The sequence below is a fragment of the Numenius arquata genome, chromosome 2, assembly GCF_964106895.1.
Source record: "Numenius arquata chromosome 2, bNumArq3.hap1.1, whole genome shotgun sequence".
NCBI classification, from domain to species: Eukaryota; Metazoa; Chordata; class Aves; order Charadriiformes; family Scolopacidae; genus Numenius; species Numenius arquata.
Window position 1 is genome coordinate 29,432,628 of NC_133577.1, and position 14,251 is coordinate 29,446,878.

General features: G+C 40.6%; 2 protein-coding genes across 4 annotated transcripts in view; one reads left to right on the top strand and one right to left on the bottom strand.

Annotated features, from left to right (window-relative positions):
• The window catches only part of PRKD3 (protein kinase D3), a 41,307-nt gene extending 36,648 nt beyond the window's left edge, over positions 1–4,659 (top strand). The window contains exons 15-18 of one of the 2 annotated variants that reach the window (XM_074144536.1): positions 408–506; positions 2,063–2,330; positions 3,228–3,313; positions 4,182–4,659. In XM_074144536.1, the coding sequence (XP_074000637.1) occupies positions 408–506; positions 2,063–2,330; positions 3,228–3,313; positions 4,182–4,355 (627 nt within the window). In that variant the 3' untranslated portion in view covers positions 4,356–4,659. The remainder of the gene's footprint in view (positions 1–407; positions 507–2,062; positions 2,331–3,227; positions 3,314–4,181) is intronic. The other variant, XM_074144534.1, reaches the window with a different exon arrangement.
• Positions 4,660–7,370: 2,711 nt separating this feature from the next.
• NDUFAF7 (NADH:ubiquinone oxidoreductase complex assembly factor 7) lies at positions 7,371–14,121 on the bottom strand. Of its 2 annotated transcripts, XM_074144538.1 has the most exons (10): positions 14,010–14,091; positions 13,789–13,946; positions 13,599–13,679; positions 12,738–12,848; positions 11,512–11,722; positions 10,958–11,016; positions 10,135–10,248; positions 9,189–9,332; positions 8,720–8,893; positions 7,371–8,335 (listed from the first exon to the last, which is right to left on the bottom strand). In XM_074144538.1, the coding sequence occupies exons 1-10, from the start codon at positions 14,089–14,091 to the stop codon at positions 8,123–8,125; spliced, it is 1,347 nt and encodes a 448-aa protein (XP_074000639.1). In that variant the 3' UTR covers positions 7,371–8,122. The 2 variants fall into 2 exon arrangements, with proteins under 2 accessions (XP_074000639.1, XP_074000638.1); XM_074144537.1 differs by having other exon boundaries at positions 13,789–14,121.
• Positions 14,122–14,251: the final 130 nt, after the last annotated feature.

Here is a 14,251-nt window from a genome sequence, read left to right on the forward strand (position 1 = left end):
ATGTGGGAATGGAGTTTGGAGAATCCGTTTCCTGTCTTGTTATTTAAAGAGGCAGAACAGAGGGATGCACACCTAATGACAGTTGAATAAACATGGCAAGAATTTTGAATGCAAAAAAATTTAACATAATTAGCCCTACTTTCCCAAGACATTACATTACGGACATCCAAAGAGGCATGTCAAAACAGTAAGCGTTCAAAAGAGAGGGAGGAGTTGGGGGGGGGGTGAAAATCAAACCCATTAGTTCCAAGTCTTGATAGGCTGGGAAAAAATAGTACTTGCACCGTATGTACCATTTAATTCTTTAAGACTGCGTTGGTACAAATTAATGTATTGATTAGTGTGTGTGAGTTTTGACACTTTTGGTCCGCTTGAACACTTCTGAAAATATTCTTTCCTTTTTGTAGATACTTGTTGCTCTGAGGAATTTACACTTCAAGAATATTGTGCACTGTGATTTAAAACCAGAAAATGTACTACTAGCATCAGCAGAGCCATTCCCTCAAGTGAGTGAAGATTAAAAAATACTTTTCATCACTTTTAATTGTTCTTTTTTTTTTTTTTTTTTTAGCAATATAGGCATTGCAGCTTAAGAGGTGGCCTCTTGTGGGATTGTTCAACTGACTTCATCTAGAATTACTTGAAAGACGTGTTGTAATTGTCTTTTCACCTGGCTTTTATGCTCAATGGTCTGTTTCAGTTTCTTTCCCTTCAGTCGTGGGTCCTGTCTCACAATAAAGCTGTGTTCCAGCATTCTTTCTGCCAAAGTGTCCAAGAAGTACAACTACTGCCAGCGCTTAGCAAAAGGCTGTGTAAACTGCATCTTTTTTTATGCTTGTGAAGAGCGCATGGAAACTGATAATCTGGGTTAGTGAGAATAGTCTAGTGGAAAAGGAACAGGACTAGAAGCTTCAAGATCAGTCCTCGCTTCTGTTCGAGTGCTGTTTGACCCTGGAGAAACAACCTTCCTGCTGTGCATCATCTTCTCCTCCTCGGTTTTGTCCGTCTTGCTTGTAAGCTGTTGTGAAAAGGGACTGGCTCGTTTGTCACTGGTCTTGCTCAGGGATCTTCTTCATCAGTATGTGTGATGTTACATTGTAATATAAACTAAGTAGCTAATTTCTGTAAGAGAAATGCTGCCCAGTGGTATTAGTATTTATGTATTGTCAACTATTACGTTAGATACCTTGGATAGTATAGATTTTGTGGAGGATATACAGAAATTAAAAGCTGCTAGGCAGCATCAGGGAATTGCTTCCAGTCCTGTGACATTAATGCAAAGTGGAGTAGACTTTTGGAGAGTCACTTGTATGGCCTGTAGTCCATTGCTCTTTCTTATATCCTGAGCAGGACTTATTAACTTGGGGTTAGTGTGGGACTTGATCTGGATCCTTTTTTCTGTACAAGTGCCTGCTGTGTTCAAGTTAAAGAACCATGAAGACTTGAGCATCAGTGCAGACACCAGCTGTTGATGTTTTTTGCCTGGACGATTATTGGACTGCTCTGTCCAGAGGTGGTTGGGTCTGAGTTCTAGCTAAAACTCATTATTTGATTTCTGTGTAGCTGAAGCCTCCAGCTTCAGGAATGTGATTAAGAGTTGGACTAGATGATCTTTATGGTCCCTTCCAACTCTAAAAAAATTCAGTGAAAATTCAGTGAAAGAGGAGTGTGATCTGGCTGGGATTCATGGTTTTTTTAAAATGTTGGTTCTGTGCCGTGTGAGAGTGTGGATTTGCCTCTGAAAATGAGCTGAGTTTGGAATCAAGTCTTTTGTCCTTATTCGCACATTTGTGGCCATGTACTACACACATTGGCTCAGACCTTGGTCTGTGCAAGGCCGGTTCATGTACCAGCCTGAAGCACGCTCCATCTGCAGTCTGCAAAACCAGCAACCTAAAACCTCAACTGTGACTGGCTTACGTAATGTTTTGTCTCTGTTTTAGTGCATACAATGTTTAAAATTATGGCAGAAATGGTATCAAGTACCACTCTGGTCTTGGGCAGTAGCATCCTTTGGAGATCAAGAAGAGATTTCTCAGTTTAAAATATATTTCTCTTGCAGGTGAAGCTGTGTGATTTTGGCTTTGCACGTATCATTGGTGAAAAATCTTTCCGGCGCTCTGTGGTGGGGACGCCTGCTTACCTTGCCCCTGAAGTGCTGAGGAGTAAAGGTTACAACCGCTCTCTAGACATGTGGTCGGTAGGAGTCATTGTCTATGTGAGCCTTAGTGGTACATTCCCATTTAATGAAGATGAGGATATAAATGATCAGATTCAAAATGCAGCGTTTATGTACCCACCAAATCCTTGGAAGGAAATTTCTAGTGAAGGTAAAGAAATGGATCTTCTCTATTAGAATATCTTTATATGTAGATAACGCGTTCAAATGCTTAAACCTCAAGGTTCATTCAGAAAGGAGTGAGAATTTTTGATAGTTTGAATTTAGTAGACTATGCCAAAATGGATCAATATGAGCTGGTGAGAGATAATTTGTGAGAGATAAATTGTCAATTATAATGTTTTAGATAATTTTCAGGGCAGGAGAAGCCAATAGATTTAGCAAGAAAAATTGATTGCATGCATGAGGAGTGGGAAACTTCCCAAAATTCCCAATGAAAAGTTAAATCACGTGTGAGTATTTACTGTACCCTGATCTCAAAACATACTTTATCTAGACTACAATTACAGAAATGGTTCAAAGTTGAATCTGGGATTTTAGTTTTGTACATTAGCAAGTGATACAAAACCTGGGTCTCGGTGTCAGTTCTGAACAATCTAGAAGTTCATGAGGTTGGTCTCTATAAAGCTCTTCAATGCCAGCCTTGTTATTAGTAATGTATATAGGATTAACACACGGGTAGATGTGGAATGACATACACAAAAGTATACAATAGTGGAAGTACCTACATCATTTTGGAACACAAGATTATACCCAAGTTATTTAGACACTTCTGAAAATCACTAAAATCAGCAGGGAAAAAAGACTGAGTAATATAGTAAAGCTTTTAGTGTTTCCATCAAAGCTGGGGGAAGCTTACCCCCTACCTATTCTGTAGCCTCATTTAACATAAGCGAAGGTATATGTAAAATTCAAGAGCTTGGTTAAATTTAAGAGTTCAGTTGGATACACACACTCATTTAAAAAATTCTCTTTCACTGCAGCAGATTGATGATAGAGGTGATTTAGTATTTAAACAATATATTTTTGGTTTGTTCTTCTTTGTCAGCCATTGATTTAATAAACAATTTGCTTCAAGTGAAGATGAGAAAACGTTTCAGTGTTGACAAATCCCTCAGTCACCCATGGTTACAGGTAAACCCACCTGCCTTTTTCACTTTGTTTGTAATGGTTTATAATAATTTTTTGGATTAAGTCCTTCAGAGGCTTACTAAAACTATGACTATCAAAGTTTGTTAACAAGCATTTGTGGGGGCTTAAGTATTTCTGGTTTTAGCTTTACATTTTACGTGTTCCAGAATCTGCCCATCTGTTAATGCTTCTTTCCTCAAGGAGAAGTTTGTCTTACTGTCCTTCCTGCTCTTTACCTTCTGTCTGACACCAACATAGTTTTACTCTTCAGCCACCTCTCCTGAATGTGTGATGAGCGCATGGAGTCCCACTGAAATCAGTGTAGAGACAAACCTTGTTTGTTGAGTGCTGAAGCGGACACACAAGCTGGTGTGTGCTGTAACTTGTAGTCATTTGGGTTGGAGTTTTTCCACTTGTTTTGATGTGGGTTCCTGTCACAACGGTTTGGCAATGCTATGTGCACACAACCATGCACACAAATAACTTAAAAGATATTAAGCGGAAAATGCAATTAATTTTGAGTACAGTGTTGGAATGAGTATAATTTCGTGTGTGTGTATATACATAATTAATTTTTATAATAAAGCTAACATAGCTGTCTTGTTACAAAAAGATTTCACGTTTAGCAGTATTATACCCTTAGATACCAGTCTATTTAATTTTGAACCATTTTTTTTATGGATACTCTGTTGGGGTATTTGGAGGGGGATGGTGTTTGTTTTGTGGGTTTTTTGTTTGTTTCTAACAGATCTTGTTGATTATATCTTATGGCTATTAATACTAAAAGTGGAGACAAACTGTAGAATTTATCTGTGGGAATGTAATGCTGCTGTTCCTTAAACCGCTTCCTTAAATCTCTTTTGCTCCTTAGGATTATCAGACTTGGCTTGACCTCAGAGAATTTGAAACGCGCATTGGAGAGCGTTACATTACCCATGAGAGTGATGATGCACGCTGGAAAGAACATGCTTATGAACACAACCTTGAGTACCCCCAGCATTTTATTATGGCTCCTAATCCAGATGACATGGAAGAAGACCCTTGATTTATTCATTACGCTAAATTGCAGCAAAGGACACTCCAGACAGAAACTGAAGATAAGTTTTGGAATGACTGTTGTTCTTTCTGAATGCTGTACACATAGTTCAGTGTACACAGCCCCAGAGGATCCTGCATTGGCATGGGAATAGACTGTCGTCTGACAAGCTTTTCTCCATCTCTGACTTAAACTATGAGTAGTTACCAGACAGTGGGATAAACCCCATTGGGTAACATTTCACCGAGCTGTGTGGCTACAAAGCCATTACGGAGGTGTAATGTGTACAGATTGAACAGTTTGTGTGTTTTTCAAGTTTGTTTTTTTTTTTTAAATAGCCTACACAATAAGAATTTTATAATGGTTTTCTAATCCCTATTTACTAGGCCATAGAGGACTGTTTTCTGTTTTTTAGATACATCTCCCATTTCCTAAACTATGCATGGTGAAAAGAGACTGTTAAAAAGAAATCAGTGGAGAATACCTTGGCTAATAGCAAAACATGGTGGTTTAGGTCAAATACAGCTTCATAGATGAAGGAATAATTTGCTGCTGTTAAGACAGTTAAATGTGTGTGTCTTTGCCCTAACTGAACTTTTTCCAGATACCCCCAAAAAAGAAAACCCCATAACTTCTTACATTCCTCTTGAAATCCTGGCTGACAATCTAAAGAGATGACAATCAAAGCTATGCTAGTCCTTTATTTCGTCTGTTAAAACAGAACAATAAGCCACAACAGTGTGTTGCTGTGCAAGGCTGGCACACGTCACTGATACACAACAAAGGCATTTTGCCTTAAAACTACGCAAGTAATGCGCAGAGAGTACACAAGACTTGATGTAGCATCTGGAAATGCTTTCACTCTGGAAAAACAGCTTCTAGCAGAAGGCTGTGGAAGAATAGGGAAAAATACATGCAGCTTTCTTCTGTTTTGAGTAATTAGATTTTAAATTTTTTCTAATATTTTTCTAAGGTTTCCTGGAGTTACATCAGGAGTAGTTTGTAGCCTGCTAGCTTGTATCTTAACTCTGCTCAAAACCAAGGAGTAACAGTGGATATCAAATCGCCTGTTGCTTCTGCCAGGGCAGCTGGATTGTAGGAGAAAGGGCTTTGCCTTTTGACCTAAACCTGCAGCACCCCCCACCCCCCTTCATTCTCTTGAATGAAGAGTCCAAACCCAACTCCTAATTCAGTTTTTTTATGCAGATGCCTCAGTTGATGGATTCCCAACCGCTTACTGGACTTGTGGCACAACAGAGAGGAAGCAGCAGTATTCTTTGAAAATTGGAAATTATTCCCTCAGAGGATGGTGTAACATATAAAGTTCATGCTATTTCAAAGAAGTTTGAGGCTGTGAATGCTAAATGCAAAGAGGGTTTTTTTTGTCCTATTTTAAAAAACAGAAAGGTGAAAGGTGAAATCTTTCCTTTTGTGTGGGATAACAGCATTGTGCTGCTGGAAGGACCTGAATGGCTGTACATACCCAGTGTGCCAAGCTGCTTAACTGGAGCTTGGTTTGAAATGCTTTTAAAATACTCTACAGGCTTGAACTGCAAAGTCAGTGAGAGGCTTTGGGGTATCTCCTCTCTATCCTACAAAGATATGTTTTGTGTGTGTATGTGTAGATAAGTATTTTTTTTCTACTGTTGTTATTCAGGTAAGGAAGCAGGTGAGCAGACTTTTTCTATGTCTTAGATATACATAAAATTTTACACGGTTATTTTAGGGCTGGCAGCTGCTTGCAATGACAGTGACCTTGCAGTTAAGTCAGTGGCAGTTGCAAAAGTATGTACCCACAGGTAGGTTTGGGTCTTTAACCCACCTTTTCTTTTCCTGTTGCCTTTAATCTAACCGCCACTGCATTTTGTAGGTGTCTTAAGTTGGTAAAGGCTGAGCTTTGGCTAGGATATACCAAACTCCGTACAAAACATTGGTGCAATCTCTATGGCAGTTTCCTACAGCCAGCAGTGGGCAGAGTGTTTCAGCCCTTCTGACCACCACGAGTCCTCTCTCCTTGCACATGGTTTTTCTCAGGTTTGTGCAGGGGACTTGCCTGATGGCTGTCCCTGCCCCTCCTACATTGGGGGTCATCCTCCCCTTCTGTGCTGTCAAGGCAGTGCTAAGGAATTCCAAAGGGGCAGAATTTGTCCCTTAACGTTGTCATCCTGTTAAGGCAGGACTGATTCTTCAGAGAGGCACTACTTTTCATCTTTGGAACCAGAACAATCACCTATGAAGTTGGTAGTCTGGTGTTTGTCCAGGCTTGGCAAGGGAAGCAGTGCTTTTTTTCAACTTCCACTGCTCAAGTGACCAAATTTCAGTGAAGCCATTGCTGTCTTCCATCCTAACTATAATAATGTAGATATGGTCTGGTTTTTAAACCAGATTTAATACTTGAGCTGTCACTTCAAATTTTCCTGTGGGGTTTTTTTTTTTTCGTTTGTTTTGTTTTAAAGGAGGAAAAAAGCCAGCTTGGTCACTTGAAAAAGCACAACAGGAATAGAGGAAGGAGGGGACAACAATGAAGTAGAAGGTCTGGCTGATGTCTCTCCCCAAGAAGTCTGCTCTGCTCCAAAATATTATATGAGCTATTTATTCTTCAAGTTGTATTTAAAAAAAAAACCAAAAAAAAAAACTGTTGGCCTTTGGAGATTGCCTGAGCATATATGTGGACTTATGGGGCCAGACAATAGAAGCCACAAGCAGCAAATAGTCAAGGAACCAAAAAATCAGGCATACATTAGGAGTAAACTTTCTTCAGAGTAGTAAAAATAGCTGAGTTTTTTATTCCCTTTTTTCTACCTTTACTGCAAACTTTGACAGCAGTAGGTTACAGTGTTTAATATCCTTAACCCTAGATGAAGTAAGTTGCATTCATTCAAGAAATAGTGCTATGATGATGCTAGAAAAAAGCTCATGTAAAATTTATAGCCTCAAAAGGACACTGTCAAGTACTTTTATATTTTTATACATCCCATTGTTTGTAAATATCCTCTGATAAGCTTGAAAATAAAATTTATTTCCCTATTAGACTTGTTCTTTTTATTCAAATGAATTATCTCTCCTATCATGTGTTAGAAGTAAATGTTTTGTTATGCTTTCTTGGTTGTGGATTTGTCATTAGATATGACTTGCTGTGGTAATTCTGTTAGCAGGTGCTTTGGAACTAATAACTCCACATGGTTCCTGTCACTGTTCTCTTTATAAAAATATCTTTAAAAATGTCAGGGCATCTCGTTTTTTAAGCAAGTACCAAAGCTGAGTACATTCGAAGTCTCCTAGCACATTTGTTTGTTACTGACATGTTTTAACTTGATTCCACTAGTAAACACTTCACTCGGCTCCATTGTAAGACCCCTGAAACATGGTTCATTCTCTGCTCTGTGTTTGCTGGTTTCTGTATGTGCAGTGTTTGGTTTCTACACATACTGCTTTGAATAGGTCTGTCAGTAGGTTTAGTGTGCTTCACTAAGTTTAACTCTGAAATAGCACTCCTTACCAAAATGTGGCTAGGCCCTGAAGCACAGATTTGTGTGAGAAAATTGCCTGGAGAAGTAATGTGACATTTCATGTGCTTTCAGTTTAAAGCTAGATAAAAATACTTAGTTCTTACCTTACTGTGTATGTAGCTATATGCGGATTACATTACTGCAAAACATTCAGCATGTGAAACCATAAAATGCAGGACTCTTCCTTTTACTTTGATTTTCTTTTTTAATTTAATAAATTGCTATTGCAAGCTGTTACTATTAGACATTTTGCTACGGTATTTGAAATTACTTCAGTAAGAGTTCACCAAATCCAGCAACAGGCGCTACGGGAGACTTTGATTCTGGCTTATGTTTCTTGTCAGGATCTGCAAGTCTGTGGTGAGGCAGCAGGGCAAAAAAGTTAAATCGGTCCCCCATCTCCTTGGGATTCATCAGCATATCATAGCTGTGAAGTAACTGCTCGTGAGTTGCTGTGTCACGTGAATTCTGCAAGAGCACCTAAAAACAAAACACGTAAGCTACAGCCCTTCCTGCTTTCCTATAAATTCCTTCATGCCTGAATCTCTTGTTGCATCCTTTTCACTTACATTAGTGTAACTGCCATAACATTGAGTACAACTGGTGAGATCCCTGGTGGAGCTCATACATTGATGTATGTAGCAAAGTTTTGCATTAAATACTCCTAACTGTAATATGATCAGTTTACTGTGAAGGGATCCAGAGTAACTTATATCTAGGAGAAGCAGCTTGTTAATCTCACACCTATAGGTTGCTTTGAAAAAACTTTCTTTTAAAAATCAGTTTTTTATAAAAGCTCTCTTGCTGCTTAAGAGCGTTGCTTGTGGATTAGGAGCGTTTATGTAGCTGTAAATACTATGGTACCTGCAATCGGAGGTCAATGCCCATGTTTTTTAAAAACTCCCGCTGTTTTATGGGGCCTAATGTGGCTGTTCTTCCCTGTGTCATCTTTCGAAGATAGCTGAAATCAACATCTGCTGTCAGGTCTGCTGTACCCGGAGCTTTCAGTACATCATGAAGTTTATGATTCCGGAAACCCTGAAAAATTAAATTGCTGAAGCTAGCAAAGACTAAATTGTGTATGTGAGTGGTGAGAATAGCAAATTATACTTTGAAAATTTGAGATAAATCTAGCAAAGACTAGGATTATCCTTTCCATCTGAAAGGAACCCTTATGGGTACTGATTAAATAAGAACTCAATCAGTTGTATGATTGCAGCATAATGCGTTTTTTGCTACCCGAGACCTTTCTCTTACAACAACTTAATGATCCAAGTGAAAAATAAAAGATAATAGAGTATTTTGGCTTATTATTTCAGGGTAAATGACTTACCCGGAAAGTGTCAGTTTTGGTTCCATCATGACCGTAATCAGCAACCAGCGCAGCCCCACCATCCTTTTCTATACGACAGGCAAGCCTCTGAATGATGACACCAGCCTCAGGACACACTTCCACATGATCTCTCGTTTCTTCAGGCTAGCGCAGAGTTCAAATATCAAAACACCTGCATTAGCAAACACGTACAGGGCAAGAGTTCTTCACACTTGCTGTCTTGGGAATGTCACTGCTTCACTGGGGCACAGAGGTGCAGGGGGTGTATTCAAGGCTACTGGAGCTTAAGCTAGTTTCTGCTAACCATCATTTTCAATTTGTGTTTTCAGAGTGGTGGATTTCAGTCATCTCTTCTGGAACCTATAGTCAACTGACACGAACCTTTTTGTAACACGTAAGAATACTTGCGTCAGGTGACACTGCATTGCTGTGGTATGGAAAGAATGAAAACAGCTCTTCAGCTGTGCACACCCTGTGAAAGGGCCTTTCTGTGTGAAACACTGTAGTTGATTTTAATCTCAACTACTTCATTTTGTAACTTTTAAGACTCCAGTGAACTTTAGAAAAACAAAAATCTTGGACACTTTCCATTAAAGGTCAGCACAGCAGTACCCAGATGCACTGAATACACAAATGGCAGGTTGAGAGTGTCACTTAGGCAGGGCTGCTGTTGAGATGGTGATGTGACACATGCAACGCAGAGCTCTCCCTGTCACTTGCTGTTTGCTCTCTGAAGCGTTTTGTCTGTCTAAACTCTGATTTTTTTGCAAGTCTTGATGTATGTGTTTATTCTTGTGCTTTATTTTCACAGCAAAGTTAAATGCTGTGATTAAATTTATTCATTTATAGACTTGACAGCCCTCCTCTTGCTGTCAGAGTAACTGAGAATGAGCAAATGTACTTGAAAGAGTTAGTAAAGTACGAGCTCCAGTGGCCATAACCTTACCTGAATAAAATTTTCTGTTGCGGGGGTACTGGATGGTGACAGGACAAACCGCAGCTGGTCAGGAACTTCTGGATCTATGTCAACCAACACCTCACGCCAGCCTTTCTCTGTTCTCTGTTGAATGAACCCAGAGGACTCATTTTATGCTCTAGTGGGTAGACACAGTATCTTGCATTTTGAATTGAACTGATGCATCAAGCATTTTCACAGAAGTTTTAAGAACATTATATGCTATTAACAACAATTATTCACTTCTGTTTAATCCCAATAACTGCCTTGGAAAAAGTTTGTGGCAGAGTCCAGTCTAATTATACTTGAAAGGAATGAATGATGCTGTTGAGAAAAATGCTGCCTCTTTTATTGGCAGTGCAACCTTTAACTTATCAAAAAATAAACTTATTTTTCCAGTGATTTTCATAGATTATCAAACTGAAGTTGAAAGTTTATTCTGAATCCTAACTAGCCTTTATTTTGCTATTCTCATTAACATTCAAATGAAAGCCCTTCAGAGCATTGTCTTTGTTTAGTAGTGGTACATAAAATAACGCTGAAATTAAAAACTTATTAGCGTAACATAAGAAATAAACTTGAGACTTGTCTAAGCAAAAAGAAATCTAGCTTTCTACAAGTTCTTCCATTCAAGAATAATTACTAATTCTACAGTTATCAGCTGAATTAAGCCTTATTTGTCCAAGATCAGTTAGAAATATTTTATCACCATAGACAACGCATGTGTCTAGTTTGGCACCCTAATTCTGTTCTTCCTCAAAGAGAATAGGCATTTAAGCTAATGATCACAATTACAATAATCTTCTTGCTATACCTGAAACTTATGTATTGGCAGGGCATCAAAGAACTCGTGTGCTAGGTAAAAGCTGTAGCCTGCGGGAAAGTAAAAAAGAATGCATTAAATTATTAATGCTTCCATAGCTGTTTCCAGTTGAAAATTAAAATATTTTTATGCATCTTGATGAATTAAGCTAGTTAATGTGGTTGTGAAATAATTATCACTACTTCCAGCTCAGATACATCAAAGACAGCATTTCTACAGCTAGGTCTAGCTTCCAGTCCATGAATTTTAGATTGGCATCTCATGAAAGCAGATTCAGGGAAAGCCCGTAAATGGTTTCCCATGAAAAGAAAAAGTCAGAATACATGAAATTAGGTAACTGTCCCAAAATGAAGGTAGTGAGAATAGATAGCAGTTATGAAAATGAGTTAAGATCCTGCCTTGGACTTATATAAGAACTAAGAACAAATATGTGTATTAACTACTCTTCTATCCATTATGAAAGCTAGCAGAGATGTCCTCTGTTATCAAAAGCTGCAAACGGAGGAAGGACGCCATCTTTGTAACAAGACGTTCAAGCTCCTTACCTGGTGGCACATCTTGAATGTCTCTGTACCAGAAGATGGGAATTCCAGTTTTGCTAATGCCTTTCATGTAAGCAGACTTGTCCTCGGGGTTTGACTGCACCTTCCCTCCTGTCAGCATCAGTGCTTGGATCTCACTGAGTTTGGGACTCACTTCTACCAGATGTATAGAGACATCACATTTACTTAGTAAAGAGGCAAGCTGGTTGAAGACCTATAAAGGCAGATGAATTCTATTAGGCCCAGTCACATGCTGTATATATTAAAGGTTTAGGAATCAACTTTTAATCTCATTATTTATATTCAAGATAAGATTTAGTTGGCTTTCCTTTAAGAAAATACTCTCAGTGAAAGACTGCATTTTGCTCCTCCAGAAGGAAATGGGAATTTCTTAATTTTAATAAAAGCTGCTACACTTTTAATAAAGTTGGCAAAGTACAGTACATGTTATATAGTTGTAAGGATAGCAACATGAAATGCTAATTTAGAGTAGTAATAGCCTGAAAGTGAGTGGCTCCTCTGATACTTGCAGTGGGTTTAGCATTAGGAGAAAAATGGTTTGGTTTTCCCAGACACCATAAACAAAAAGTGCTCAACATTGTACATTTCACTGTGGGTATTAGAGTTCTCATTAACATATATAAATACAATTAAAGTTTTTCTGAGGTACTAAATCATGTTAGCGATTTGTTTTTGAATCAGTAGATTTTAATTAATAGCCGTACAAGCATGGCAGAACAGAAAGGTTTAACTCAAAAGAAATAAGCTCCTGAAATCCCCAAAGGAACCCACACAACTTTACTCCTGTGTTATTGTCCTCCTCCACTTCCTCCCATTGCTTGCACTGAGGCCACCCTCCCCATTACACACAGCAGCACCCTCCCAAATGGATTTCAGTTTGGATAATGCTTTTCTGTATAGAAATAATTTGTAATGGAATATTCCCACCCTCCCCTTCTATCAGGTAGTGTTTGAAAGATTACACGCGTGTCTGCACAGTGTGCACACACTGGGCCATGTTCAGCTTTCAAATGAGACACCTGATCTCTGCTGAAGAGCAGAAACTTGCATACATTCTAATTAGATTCTAAGATGCAAATGTCCTGAGTGAAATTATTTGGTTACTAAGGATGGCTAAACCCTGACAGCAAAACTTCGTTCCTTCAGATTTCAGCGTAGCCACAGAATAAAGCCAGAAATAGAGAATATTAATACTAGTTTTCACCTACCCGTAATATATCATCGGTAAGAGTGCCCCTCCCTGGGCCCAGTTCCACCAGCTGGAATGCTTTAGGTTTGCCCATGGCTATCCATTCGCTAATATACCATATTCCTATTAACTGACAGTGAGAAACAAAGAAAGAGTTACGGTAGTATTTGAAAACTTGTGAGAAGCGATACCTGCCTTTTGCACGATAGTAACTAAGGTATGCGATATTCTCTCTCAGGATTTTAAAGTTGTGAAAAATCATCACGATACATGACTTTGCCCTCTTTATGTAATAAAATCACAATTGTCTGTTGTCAGCCCAGCAGCAGCAACTCTCCATCGGTGAACGGGTGGGACTCTTTTCCGGCTGGTGCAAGAACTTTTACTTAAGGCTCAAAGGCAGGTCACGGCCCAAGTGCTTCCAAACAGCTGTTCTTCACGACAACGCGTTTACCAAAGTGTCGTCGAGAACAGCCTTTAACAGTCTTCACCACTGGAAATGATGCACAAACCAGAGTGAACCAGGCCAAAATGTGAAAATGATTTTGGAGTAGAGTTTTCATACTGGGGAACTACTATAACTTTTTTTTTTTTTTTTTATAAACAAGTTCTGTGTGAAAGTAAGTGTTACTGGGCACAAACAGTGTCCCAGACTATAACACATAAAAGGACTCCCTGATCTCCCAGAAAAACAAAATGCCTCTTTCCTCCTCCAAACCCAATTTTTCTTTTGGGAAGTAACTTGAGGCTTCGTGTCCGTCACTCGTCACTGCTAGCCAGGTGTTCTGACGCTGGTGACACACGCGAACACCGGCTGGGAAATCACTGCCAGCTTAAGAACGAAACAAAGTTATTTTAGAGACAGGGAGCGATGCGCTACCTCGCCAAACACCTGACTTATTTCAGGTGAGGTGACGAAATCCCCGCTTTCGCCGATGCCGCCGCGGCGCGTGTAGTAACCCTGCGGGGGGGAGAGGGGTGAGGAGCCGGGGCCCGCTCAGCGCCGCGGCGGGGCCGCTCTCCGCCCGCCACGGCCCGGAGCCCCCGGCCCGGCCCGGCCCCGCCCGCACCTGGCCTGGGTTGGTAAGCGCCTCCCGCATGTACTCGGCCACCGTCACCGGCCCGGTGGCCCGCAGCTTGAGCAGCAGGTGCCGCAGCATGGCGGTGACCCGGCTGGGACCCTCGGCCTCCTCCTGCCCCCCCGCGCCCGAGGAGGGCCGCGCTGGCGCTGTGGGGGGAGGAGAGACGGGGCCGGGGCTCAGCGGGGCTGCCCCCGGCGGGGGACGGTTACCATGGTGACGGGGGAAGCGCCGGCGGCCGGCGGAGCCCAGGGCGGCGGCGAGGAGCGCGCGACGCACCGGCAGCGGGACCATGGCAGCGGCGCCGGCGTCCGTGCCCTCCCCTCCTCTTCCTCCTCCCCGGGTCCTGGCCGCTTGGTGGCCGCGCTGCTTCCCGCTGCCTACGTGAGAATAGTCACGGATGAACGCTTCTGGGGGCGGGTAAAATGCTACTGAGATTTGTCTAAGGTGATTC

Bases quoted from the DNA above. Each gene is read 5' to 3' on its own strand.
- NDUFAF7 (XM_074144537.1), bottom strand. From the start codon at position 14,091: ATGGTCCCGCTGCCGGTGCGTCGCGCGCTCCTCGCCGCCGCCCTGGGC. The intron at 13,680-13,788 runs GTGCGGGCGGGG...TCCCCCCCGCAG, and splicing joins CGCTTACCAACCCAGGCCAG to GGTTACTACACGCGCCGCGG. The intron at 11,723-12,737 runs GTAGGTGAAAAC...CTGCCTTTATAG, and splicing joins TTACCGATGATATATTACGG to GTCTTCAACCAGCTTGCCTC.